Source organism: Culex pipiens, chromosome 2 (genome assembly GCF_016801865.2).
Source record: "Culex pipiens pallens isolate TS chromosome 2, TS_CPP_V2, whole genome shotgun sequence".
Classification (NCBI taxonomy): Eukaryota; Metazoa; Arthropoda; class Insecta; order Diptera; family Culicidae; genus Culex; species Culex pipiens.
Genome location: NC_068938.1, coordinates 184,882,257 through 184,895,742, shown reverse-complemented (window position 1 = coordinate 184,895,742; position 13,486 = coordinate 184,882,257). Strand labels below are relative to the sequence as shown.

The following is a 13,486-nucleotide window of genomic DNA, read 5'->3' as shown; positions in this document are numbered from 1 at the left end:
TGGACCAATTCCAACAGCTCTTCAGCTCTTGACCCGGCCTTCCCGAACGGTAGTCTCGTCTGCTTCCCGAGGGCACATACCTTGCAATCGCTGATGCCGTCGTCGCTGAACTTGATGCCGGTTACCAAACCATTCTTGAGCTGCTTCAGTCCGTGCACGTTCAGATGACCCATCCGTTTGTGCCACAGCTCCGCTTGTCCAGATTCTCGACACACCATCGCTCGGGATTGCTTCTCAGCGTCGAATCGGAAGAGATTGTTCACCCTGGTTCCGGTTGCAAACACATCTCCATCCGGGTTCACTACTTGGCAGCCACGCTTGTCGAAGATCACCGTGTTTCCCTTCTCAACTATTTGACTTACGGAAAGCAGGTTCGTGGTTAACTCCGGAATCAGCTGCACGTTGCGGACATCGAGGGCTGGGCTACCAGGGCAACAGCTTGCTTTCAGCTTCGCGTCCCCTGTGGCCACCACCTTCATGGCACCATTGTTGGCTGCCGTCACCGTTCCGCTACCGTCTCGCAGGTTCTCCAGCAGACCTCTGTCCTTCGTCAGATGCGAGGTCGCTCCAGAGTCGAAATACCACTCGTCTTCTTCAGCTGCGCCAATCGTGGACAGAACGGTGCTGAGGGCGCTCTGTCCTTTTCCACCTAGTCGGTTCTTGCTTTGGCAGTCCTTGGCGATGTGCCCGAACTTGTGGCAAGACCGACACTTCGGTCCTTTCGACTGACCTGCCGCTTGTTTGGTGGGATACCGCTTGTCCTTCGTTGCCAGGGCTACCGTGACTGGCGGTTCCTCGACCTCTTGCAGCAGTCTCGTCTTGATCACGTCCCCGTTGATCGGCAATCCGGAATTTGAGATCGCCATCACCATGGGCTTGTACTCCGGCGGCAAACTGGCGAGAAGTAGAGCTCCAACCCACTCCTCGTCGACGTTGAATCCGATCCCTCGCAGCTGCATCGACGTCGTCACGATCCGGTTGACGTAGTCGGCCATCGAGTTGCAGTTCACAAGCTTCGTGTTGATGAGCTTGCACAGCAGGCCAATCTTCCGCTCCGGTCCGAGATCTCCGAACGTCTCTTCCAGCTTCATCCACGCCTCGCGCGCCGTTTTCGCCTCCTGGATGTGGACGAAATTCTCCGGATCGACCAGCATCGCGATCTTCGCTCGCGTTTTCCGGTCCAGCTTGGCGTTCACTGCTGGCAACGTTCCGTCGGCGTTCGGGGTTGGCTGCACGACTTCCCACAGTTCTTCGTGTTCCAGGTACATCTGGACCGCGAACTTCCAGGTTGACCAGTTTTCGCGTCCAATCAGCCGTTGAATCGGGGGTAACCCGGCTAGACTTGAACTGGAGCCTGGGGGATTCGTTTGCACGCCGTCGCCGCTTCCGGAAGCGTTCGGTAGAACCATCTTGACCAGCAAAACTTCTTGAGAAAATTTTTCAACTTCTAGAATCTTCCAAACTTCCTACTCTGGGCCCATAACCACTTGGTTATTGAAGAGTGTGGATTAAAACACGTCTGTAGGGTTTGGAGTTTATTCAGGTAATGACACTAATTAACTGTTGACTTGCAGTCCTTCTTCTCCGTTAGCACCGGCCTACTCGGTTATCTCCAACACCAAAAAACACACACTGAGTGAAATTTTAAGTCAAATTTTCATGTATTTTGTCAATAAATCGTTTTAATCAAAAAAATGTTGAAAAGAGTTACTTTTCGAAACAAGTGCTAAAAAGTTCAACTTTTCAGCACCCATTTGAGTGCTGAAAAGTAGAACTTTTCAGCATTTATTTTGAAAAGTGTTGCTATTCGATTCTGTTATTTTTGGTACAGAAAAGTAGGCTATTTCATCGTTCAAGAATGACAGGAAAAGTGAGTAGTTTCACGACGGAATTGCAAAAAAAAATGTTTCGTGATTCGATTATTCGAAGTGAAATTTGCATCGAAAATTTACTAAAAACCAATACACTCAACCCCCGGTGGTGTAGGAAATTTTACGAGCTTTCTGCAAAAACACACGGAACGAAAAATACACGCTATTTCGACATGATTTTTTGATTTGAAGCTTTAAAAGAAAATTTTAAAGGTGAGTTCAAGAATCGTGTATTAAAACCACATTTTTGAAAAGTGATTTATACGCCATCTTTTAATAAATTGCAAAATTCAACTCTCAAGACAATTAAACATTATAGTCGCCATATTGACCACTGTCCTAAGTCCTTTTTGCCTCTCTTAATTTGACATAATGTTTATCCTTTTGGTTTTTATTGTTTTGGACCTTTAAAAAAACAGACTCTAGATTTGATTTATTGGCTTTTGGATAATTTGGTAAACATGTTTTGACAATCCAATTAAGCCGATGCTGATATTTTTCTTAGTTTATGTATGTATGTATCAGACACGGCCGGGGTCGACTGGGATCGAACCCAGACCAACAGGGGTGAGAGGCAACCACGCTTATCACTACACCACCGGACCCGGCCGAATGCCCCTCCATCTGGTTGAGTACTTGAACTCCTCCATACTCAGTCATAAATAGGTGCCGCTGATTTATAAAAGTCATTTCAATGAAAAAATAAAATTTTCACAAATATTTGTTGTCCTTTCATGCCTTTATCACTATCGTCATCGGTTTCTCGCAAATTTTGGAATGGGGTTACACCAAATTTTCAAAAATTATTTTAATAAGAGCATTCATTCCTACATCATCGTTGATCGGAAGGCACGCCGACGAAGAATTGCTGGAGAATCGCGATCGAACTAAATTAATATTTAAAATTTTATATTGCTATCTTTCCGCAGCCGACTGCCCAAGATTTAAAATTTAAACTGAAAAACAAATTGCTCATGGTCACATCACTTCCGCTCGAGTTCTTTGACCTCATATTAGCCTCTTATTATCTACTAACCCCCTCAAAACTCACGAGATATTTTGTTGGAGATGCAGTCGATTGGGCGGTCTCTATCACTCAAGTATTGGACTAACATTCCCATCCACTTCCCAGTAACCCTACCACTGGCCGTAGCCGGGGTCAGTAGTGATCAGCATGGTAGGGGCCTTTTAGAAGGTGCAATACGAGGAAAGGTAGCTCCCACTCATCTTCCACGGCACGTGGATGTATCTTTTGGAGGCCCTGGTCAACAACCAAGTAGCAACTAAGGGTACGGGCACTAATGCTTATGCTTATCTTTAGAACACCAAAAGCTTCATTTTTCGGTCAATGAATCGGCATGCAAAACTATCGTCAGGGGCACTTCCCATCCAAAACCAAGAAGTTTGATATGTCGCACGGCTACTTTAGGATGTTTGCCCAATACGGTTCCGGTACGGAGACCGGTAATCCTTGGAACGGGTCTCAAGGATCGTATGATCAGTATAGTTTTGCATGCTGGTTCATTAAAAAACAAAATTAGTTAGGTGTTACTAATTTATGAATAGATCTGATGAAAATTCCGAAAATCACGATCTTCCGGTCCGTGCGGTCCGATATTTCATCGGAATATAATTCCTGATAGAAAACCGAAGCTTTTGGTGCATCGCATTCCAAACTTAGCAAGAAACCATGTTTCGGTATTTTTGGGCCCGTTTTCCATTTTGCGGCGGTGAGCCTTCCGATCAACGATGATAAAGGAAGGACTGATTTTATCACTGTTAGTAAGAAAAACGTTACTTAATCCACCCTAGGGTGGTTGGTGCCTTCCAAAATAGTCACAAAAGGGCGGTGTTTTTCAGTGTTTTATCAATTTGACTCATTATTCATACCACTAGATTGGGTAGTCAGATCTTCATATTGCAGGGCACTTATGTGCTTACAACTTATGATAGGGTAGTCAGATCTCCAATCCAATTCGTGCTCGTTGAAAACGTCTTTCATTACTTATCCAACGATTGGTCGCATGAGAGATCCGGACAACGTTTTTATCAAAATATGCATAAATAACACTTAAGTGCTTATAACTTTTGGTAGGGTTATCAGATCTTCAATGTTTTGGACGCGTTCGAAAGGTATTTTGATCAGCTATCCAACGATAGGTTGCATGAAAGATCCGGACAACGTTTTCATCAAAATATCTGAGATCTGGCCTCCAAAAAGTGCATAAATAACACTTAAGTGCTTATAACTTTTGGTAGGTTTATCAGATCTTCAATGTTTCGGACGCTTTGGAAAGTTATTTTGTTCAGCTATCCAACGATAGGTTGCATGAGAGATCCGGACAACGTTTTCATCAAAATATCTGAGATCCGGCCTCCAAAAAGTGCCTAAAAAACACTTAAGTGCTTATAACTTTTGATATGGTTATCGTATATTCAATGTTTTCGACGCGTTGGAAAGATCTTTCAAATACCTTTCGGAAAATGTATAACATGACGGGTTTTCTTACAAAAACATCCTTTTTACAATCTTTCGAACTTTAGTCAAAATCGTTTTTTTAGGCATAACTTTTTAAGTACTTAACCAAACTGCATAATTTTCAATTGCGACTTATGGGACCCCAAGACGGATCGAATGAGGCCAAAACGGACAAAATCGGTTAAGCCGGTCTCGAGATAATCGAGTGATATTTTTTTTATCACCGTCCCACCACACACACAGACATTTGCACGGATTTTGATTCTCTGAGTCGATAGGTATACATGAAGGTAGGTCTAGGAGGTCTAATTGAGAAGTTCATTTTTCGAGTGATTTTATAGCCTTTCCTCAGTAAGCTGAGGAAGCAGTGTTGAAAATCTGGCGACTATGATTAATTTTGCGATCAATCGCTGCCTGTTACACCCCACGAATAAGACTGCTGAGAATAATCTTTATTCTCAAATTGCCACGACTAGCTGTCATTCGTCAAGAGTGCTGTCGATGATTGTAACAACCCATGACTGCTGGCAGTAAAGGGGCAAGATTGGATATTGATCGCAGCAAGTTGATGACTAAACCCAATCATTCTAATTTTTATTCGTCTCTGCCACACCCAGCGATCAAGTGGCAGTCAGGAAAAACGAGATCAAAGCATATTCAGAGGGCCTTTCTTCAGGCAATCATTATTCGCTCGAAGAGATTTTTTTTCAACCTTGTGAGGAAGGCAAAAAAGGAGCCGAAAACAATTTTGCAGAGCAACCGCGTGGCCCCGCTGCTTAAGATCAACTTCAGTTTCTTAAAAATAAATGCATGCGAAAACGAAAAATAGAGGAAACCTGATATTTCGAGTAAAATAGAATTAATACAAATATAATTCAAATATCTCTAAATCATAGACATGGATAAGTGACGAATGACCTCTCTAGGTTAAAGTCACGTTAATAAAATAAACAACAACATAGACATGGATACCCCTCCGCACGGCTGGGACCTTGCCCCCTTGGAAAGCATGGGACGGTCGGAGGGCTTGTAATGCACTTTACCAATACGGAAAGAGCAGGGGAGCATTTGTTCCCCATACTAGCGCCAGTCAAAGATGTTACACATTGATCTTTGCCGAGTGGTGTCTGGAAATATTAATAGTTCTTTATTAGTTATTTGAAGAATATTTACAGTGCCACAGTTTTGAAGAATAAATCCAGACGGAACCGAATGATCGAATGCTTCCTGTCGTCGGAAAATTCGGAGCAACTGGAGCGTACCTAGCGGCCGGGTTGTGTAGCGTAATGGAACTCCGATTTCGATATGATGGTACCCACGGCGGAGCTAGTCAAAGGACAAGCAGGACAAACTCGTTACTGGCCAATTGCGACTTATGCTGGCGAAGGTGATCGAGGACATCTGACGGCGGTTGCGGAGTCGTCCTCTTTAAAGCTAAGTACTCATGCATGATAATCGTATTACAGGCCTGCCTTTTCTGGTCATGTTGAATACGATTAACTGCAACTCTAACCACTTTGATTTTCAGCAAAATTGACAAGACTTTTGACGAACGTGACAGGACAGGGGACTGTAAAACATTTTATACAAGTTCCGACTTTTTTTATGTGGGAAAATTTTGCCCGACGTGTGTTTCTTTGCATTTGTTAAATAATTACCTTTGCTGATTGAGTTTAAACCTCAACATATGAATTCATTTTAATAATTTTGCCTTTGTTGGAACAGTTAAGGGTCACATAGTAAAAGTCCGTTGGTGTGTGGATAGTGTACCCCGTTCGCTCGAGTTCCTTGGGGTCAGTTCTGTAGGTTTTAACAGTCTCGACAGTTAAAACCTACAGTACTGATTTTGGAAAACTTGTGCGAATGGGGTTTTTAATGAACATTGGGGGCGGCGATTGAGCACGAAATTTCGATTTAGCTTATTTACATCATTACACGATTACATACTCTCACAAACACAATCTCATTTTAACCTACCCAATCATGTCCTCAATCCCCGCTCCCATGGAGTGCGAGCGATCCGCATGTGATTGACACGACCATTACCGTTCCTTTACACAACCGGACTTGGACTGACTTGATCCTGGCTATCCCACCTCGATCCGCAAAAAAAAAAAAAAAAAAAAAAAACAACATAGACATGGATACCACGCCCGTAAACTTTTTTTCTGTTTCAAATAGATTCAATAAATTGACCAAAATAAATTCAACTAACCCTCATCGTGACCCGACGCTACGTAACACCGCTAGTAGACACTTGGTGAACATATAAAGTTGCCCTGAACTGCATTGCACTGATTGGAAAAATGCACATTTTCAACTGTAACACCAATCACATACGGTCGCAGTGCAATAATGTTTTACAAGCTCACACCTCATTCATTCATCCGCCCACGCATCGCAACGATCTTTGGCATTCGATATCGAAAAGGTGCCAATTGATTTTCGCTGCTCACCGGCAATTTGCCGTTTGCTCTTTGCACTCTCGTTGGTTTCTTTTCTATTTCCTTTCACACGAATCGGCTGCCCAATTTGAGCGGTGTTAGGATGGTTCACTTGGTGAGAAGTTATTTGTTTTACTATTTTCAAGAATTCTAAAAATATAGAAAATTGATAATTGACTAAAAATAACGTATTATAATATTGAAATAATCATTCTATTTAAGTAAATGCAATAACTTCCTATTTAATTGAATGGTATAGCCAAGTGTTTATGTTGCATCACTTACCTTAAAACCGCTCAATAATTGGGTATGAGGGCTATTAATGGTCATATGACTTAAGGTACGATAAACTGAGAAATTGCGTTGCCCAACGAAACCCTCCAGCTACATTCCATGACTTTTGCCCGAACCCCAAGTAGCACTAATGGATTTTTCGAGGTGAAAATCGGAAAAAGCTCACCACAAACAACACCTCGCTCACTTCTCCCACAATTGGTGTGGGGGTGCCATATTGGAATCGCATAACCTATAATGTGCATGACCGCACACGGCCCCACACATTCGGGTGCAGAAAAAAATGCTGCCGTACACCCACCTGTATAAGCCGCCACCTTACCTGTGCCCTGAGTGCACGGTTAAATTCGTTTTGTAACGTGTGGAATGGGCAGGGTGGCAGCTCAAAGTAGTAGAATTGTGAGCTACCGATACAAAAAGGGAGAAAAATATTCTGATATATTTTCAAGGTTCAAATATAAATGACTAAGAGGTTAAAAATATTATTGCAGGACTTCATCCGGAAAAATGCAACATTATTATTCATAAAATGTGGTCTTTGTACCAAAACTTTTACAAAAAGTGAAAATTTTCAAAGTTGATTTTTTTTTTATTATTGACCTTCCAAGGAAATCAACATTTTGTTCGAAAATTTTCTAAGTGTCCATAACCCAATTTGTTTTTACTTTTTATTTCGCTTATAATGTAGCCTAGAACTATGAAACAATTTGGATCAAATTTGTCAAGGACATTATTTTGGCCATGAAATGTGAACTATTACAAAAAGTGAAAAAATTGTTGATTACTAAATTTACTCCAATTTTGTCAAGAACATGAATGTGAAATGTTAAATATTTTGTTTATTTTTATATTGCTAGAACTTTGAGTACTTCTAAATATGTTTTTCAAGTTCACTATTTTGGTCATTTGGATATTTTGCCTGGTTTCTGCAAAATTTATAATTTTTTCAAATGTTGAACAACATGTGTAAGCCAAAGTTAACTGATTTTATATAGCATTTGAAAATATGTAATAATTAATTTCAACCAAGTATTTAAATATTAAAATTTTATAATAAACTAATCATAAGGAAACAATATAAAAATCAGTTATTTACCATTGCAAATAACATATCTCACCAATTCCAATTTAAGTTATCGTGAATATTTTATAATAAACTAATCATAAGGAAACAATATAAAAATCAGTTATTTACCATTGCAAATAACATATCTCACCAATTCCAATTTAAGTTATCGTGAATTTTTTTGCCTTCCTCATCTCACTGAGGAAAGGCTATCAAATAACTTGGGAATTAGATTCTTAAATAGACCTCGTAGACCCACCTTCACGTATACATATCGACGTCAAATTCCGAGCAAATGTGTATGTGTGTGTTGGGATGTTTTGGTCTCTTTCGATCAGTTATGCTTCAAAATAAATTTCGGCTATATTTCAGAATATGTTTTTTCATCATCATCAGTAATTTTATATTTTTTAGAGAGGTATTTAACCTTTCCAATGAGCCCAAAACATTGAAGATCGGACAACCCTATCAAAAGTTATAAGCACTTAAGTGTTATTTATACACTTTTTGAGGCCGGATCTCAGATATTTAAATGAAAACGTTGTTGGATGGGCAATCAAAAAACCTTTCAAACGCGGCCAAAATTTTGACGATCTGACAACCCTACCAAAAGTTATGATTACTTAAGTTTTAATAACAGAATTTTTGGAGGTGGATTTTTTTTGATGAAAATGATGCGACCCATCGATTAAAAACAGGAGAAGAATGATCACTACTCAATACCTACATAAATTGCTAGAGTTTTTCAAAAGCTCAGTTTACATTCAAAATTTAAAATAGCTCTCACCCTGCTGCTACCACTGCTAACCTCCCCGGAGAGCCCCGTTGTCTTCGGCGCAGGGCATAAATCATAGGAAAACCCATCATCGCCACCGCAGAGCTCTTCGACTTTGGTTGCTCGGAAGTGCACTGCACAACACAGCCCACACGATCGACCTGTGCGCGCCCGAGAAAGAGCGAAGAAGCGTATCGCGCAAAAGCGAAAATTGCTTCAGTAATAAGCGCGGTCAGTTACGGGAAGCAGCAGCAGCACCAGCAACAGCTGTGCTCTGGCGGTGGGCTCCACCGAAAAATAACACTTTTTCACATCTCTCTCTCTTTCTTTCTGCTACACTTCTGTTTGTTCCGAGAGGAAGAAAGCGCGATTTACTTCTCCTGCCTTGGGCTGGGAGTCTTTTTGGTTTTTTTTTTTTCGAATTTCAAATTAGGCTCGCCCTCACGCGACAAGAGTACCCTCTGGCCATGAAGCTTTTCAGTCTGGACGCGCTCGATCACGTGCTCAATCGATGCATTTTCCTCGTTTTTAAAACTCTTGTTGTGATGCTTCTAGGCGATAGTATTCCAGCAGGTCGGCCCAGCAACTGGGAGGATACCCGGAAGCCGAGCTTTTCAGGTGAGTTTTCCTTTGGTTTTCTGCTTGCTGTTTCTTTTAGTTTTGGTAGTTTTCTATTTGGTTCTTTACTTACCGCTTGAATGCCCCTTCTTTCCTGCAACGCTCAAATGTTAATGATCATTACGTACACAAGAGAGGAACCCATCCACGAAAAAATAGACTCTCGGACTGTGGTGTGTCTTCGCCCTTTTTCTACGCTGACCTTACTCTTATCGTATCTTGGCTTTCTTTCCACTACTCCACACACTGCAGGTCGTCGTTCGCGGCGCAGCTCATTCAGCGAAGACTCCCAGCTAACGATCGAGAACTTTGGGGGCTCCCAGGACCAGCTGAACACGATCGGACGGTTCGAGCGCGAGCGCAAAATCTCCAACACGAGTCTGACGTCGGCCTCGGTGGAACCCGTTACGCCGGTGCGATCGTCCCTCGCAGACGCCCGCGGCTCGATCCAGTTCGGCTACGACACGGACTCGTCCGGCAACGAGAAGCAGGACCGGGACACCGAGAAGCCCACGCCAACCCTGCGACGCCACAACAGCACGAATCTACATTCCACCACCAGCAACAGCGTTGAGAAAGACATTATCGATGGTGATATGAGCTACATCGGAGGAGGGGGTGGCGGCGGAGGTGGAGGCGGTGGCGGTGGTCCGGTCAGTGTGTCCGATGTGGTGGAAGCTGCGCCGCGGAGGAAAACCTCCTTCGCGGCGCTGCCCCACAATACGACCACGTGGCAGCAGCAGGCGATAAGTGTGCAAAAAATGGAAGATGCCGGTAAGTTCGCGAACAAACAAAAAAAAGAAAATAAACCCCGTTGGATCTAAATTTTGCAATCTTTGCGCGTTGTTTTTAGACGAATCCGCACCGGGCTACGAAGACGCGAGCAAAATTTCCACCATCAAGCTGAAGCTGGAGGAAAAGCGGCGCCTGATCGAGCAGGAAAAGCGCCGCATGGAGTCGGCCTGGTCCAAGCAGCTGCAAACGGTTGGAAAACAAGCCTTTTTACAAGCCATTAACAAGGTGAGAGGGAGGGGGCTGTACTCAGAACGCTTCGTGTATGTGTGCTAATCTAGGATTGATTGATACGATCGAGCATGACGAAACGATTGTGTGGGTGGTGCATGTGCAACGTTGAGAAAATCTGTTCACTTGCGGTTCTAAGTGAGGTTGCTGAATTTCCTAAATTGTGTTTTACTTCCGATCAGCAAAACATTCTAAAGTGAACAGATTTTACTCAACCGTGAATGAATGCGGTTTAGCAATAAGCAATGTTGATTACTTGCGTAAAAACATGCATCGAGTTATGACTGATTTTTATGCAAATAACAACAATATTATTTAGTGCACTTTGGAAGACAGTTATGACACAGACAAACAGACATGCATCTGTTTATTCCATTAAAGAAAACTATTGGTTTTAAAACACATTTTCTAAAAATTATTCAGCTTTCATCTCTGTTTGTCTGCGGTCATATGGTTTCAGTAGATTCCAGTTTCTAACATTCCTGTTTTCTGTTACTTGTAGTATTGTATTGAGGAACATGTTGGGTATTATGTTGTTATTCTACGAATTTCATATTTGGGAAGCAATATCTTTCTTGAAGTATGTTGTGTTGTTTACTAACAATAAAACTGAAATGTCGGTGCCGTTTTTGTCATTCGTTAAAAATAAAAATAAAACTTGGAAAATGATTTTATACTTGAGGTGCGATAACAAATTCCAACAACAACTCAAAAACAACTGATTTTCTAAAAATGTTATGATGATTTGAAAATTTATTTTCTAAGCTTCGTATTAAAATGTCCGTAAATTTGGAAATAAACGGAACTGTATTTACCTATTCGAATTTTTAGGCCATGTTCACTAGTGATTTGCAATGATTAAAAATCGGTATCTAGAGAAAAACAATCAATCAAAATTTAAAAATCAACTTTTTATCACAAAACGTATCGTTTGACTTTTTGAAATGTTAGTTTCCATATCGTCGCTTGTGTACTATCTTGGGACAACGACCATTGAGTACTTTTCGAGATCATCGAGTTTTTAAGTTTGTTGATAAATATTTTCTAAACATTCTTTCCATCCATCATCCGACCTATCGTTGGATAGACCTTCCAAACGACTCGAAAAGATCGAAGATCTGGCAACCCTGTCTCAAGTTATGACCACTAGAGTTATCTAAGCCCGCTCTCACGCACACTAGCACGCCATTTGTTTTGCTGGCTGGTACAAAATTTGACCTCAATCTTTTTCGTGTACGTACACGCAATACAAGCGCACGTAGATAACTCTCTTAAGTGATATTTTTGTACCTGTCTGAAGCCGGATTTTACTTATCTGTTCGAAAACTATGTCCGGATCCATCATGCAACCTATCATTGGATAATTAATCTAAAGACCTTTCAAATCAGTCTAAAAGATCGAAGATCTGACAACCCTGTCTCCAGTTATGAACACTCAAGTAAAATTTATGTACTTTTCTGGAGCCGGATCTCACTTATCTGTACGAAAACTATGTCCGGATCCATCATCCGACCTATCGTTGGATAGGTAATCGGAAGACCTTCCAAACGAGTCTAGAATATCAAAAATCTGGCAACCCTGTCTGAAGTTATAACCACCTAAGTGAAATTTATGTACTTTTCTGAAGCCAGATCTCACTTATCTGTACGAAATCTATATCCTGGCAACCCTGTATCAAGTTATGACCACTTAAGTAAAATTAATGTACTTTTCTGTAGCCGGATCGCAATTATCTGCATGAAAACTATGTCCGGATCCATTCGACCTATAGTGGGATAGGTAATCGAAAGTCCTTTTCAACGATTCCAAAAGATCGTAGATATGGCAATTCTGTCAATACTTTTTGAGGCTAGGAAACTAAAATCCAGATGAAAATCTTTTGTGGATCTTTTGTGTGGCCCATATTTGATAAGCAGAGAGGAAGGCACCAACCACGTAGGTGGATTCAGTGAATTTTTATACGAATGATCGAAAGGTTCGCATAATTTTCCAACAGATTTAGTGATATGGCACAAGATAGCACCAAATTAAACGATACCTATGCAGAGCTTTATCATTATCGTTAACGGCTATAACCTAAGCAATTAAAAAGTTGTTTATTGGCTAAATTAAGCAACTTTTTAGCAAACACAGAATGTAAATTTACTCATCGATTGTTGGAATTGCCTTTTACGATGTTTTTTCGTGGAGGGTGATACGTTTTACACAAAGTTTAATATATAAAATTTCATCAGCATGATTACATTAAATTTCATTAGAAATATTCAAATATCCCATCAAAGGCAAACTTTTCATTGTAAATCTATAAGATCCGTGTTCAGCCCATTCCCGGAAGACCCGAGAGATAATACTTTATCGCATCCTTATTTTATTTCCCCTCTCAACCACACCAACCACATCAATCCTGCACAAACGCCCACACACGCCCTGGTGACGGGACCATTATCCGGATGTGTTGATCCTGTGTAAATACATACCACGTTCGTTCGTATCGGTGTTCTCCACGATCGGGACCCCGCCTCAGGGCAAGGGTGGTGGCGGAGGCGTCGGTGGCAGCATGTCAGAGTCGGACACTTCCAAAGAGTCCGGCGATGGCGGCACGGTCATGGAAGACTCCATTAGTGGCACGGTAGAACGGGCCGAACGACCATGTTCTCTAAAGGTACGGTTTCTCGGACGGCGGTTCCGTAATTTTGGTTTCGTTTTGCCCCGCTTAAGTTGACCGCGCGATGTGCTTTCCTGATTATTTTGCTTCGCTAACAAGAGAAAAAGACGTTTATCGGTTACCACAAAAAAAAAAAAATGTTTCGATTTTGCTTCCCAGTTTTTCAGTTGCATAGTAATTGGTAGATTTTTCGGTTTGTCAAACCTGCATGTCGCTTAGTTAATCATTGCTTTAACCGCTACTTATTTTA

At 41.6% G+C, this 13,486-nt stretch overlaps 1 protein-coding gene across 28 annotated transcripts in view; it reads left to right on the top strand.

Moving 5' to 3' along the window:
- LOC120415366 (patronin) overlaps window positions 1-13,486 on the top strand; it is an 89,627-nt gene that overhangs the window by 54,334 nt on the left and 21,807 nt on the right. For 16 of the 28 annotated variants that reach the window (XM_039576884.2, XM_039576881.2, XM_039576886.2 and 13 more), the window contains 4 exons: window positions 9,485-9,547; window positions 9,800-10,321; window positions 10,401-10,567; window positions 13,096-13,233. In XM_039576884.2, coding sequence (XP_039432818.1) covers window positions 9,485-9,547; window positions 9,800-10,321; window positions 10,401-10,567; window positions 13,096-13,233 — 890 coding nt within the window. The remainder of the gene's footprint in view (window positions 1-9,484; window positions 9,548-9,799; window positions 10,322-10,400; window positions 10,568-13,095; window positions 13,234-13,486) is intronic. The other 12 variants (XM_039576885.2, XM_039576879.2, XM_039576875.2 and 9 more) reach the window with 4 other exon arrangements.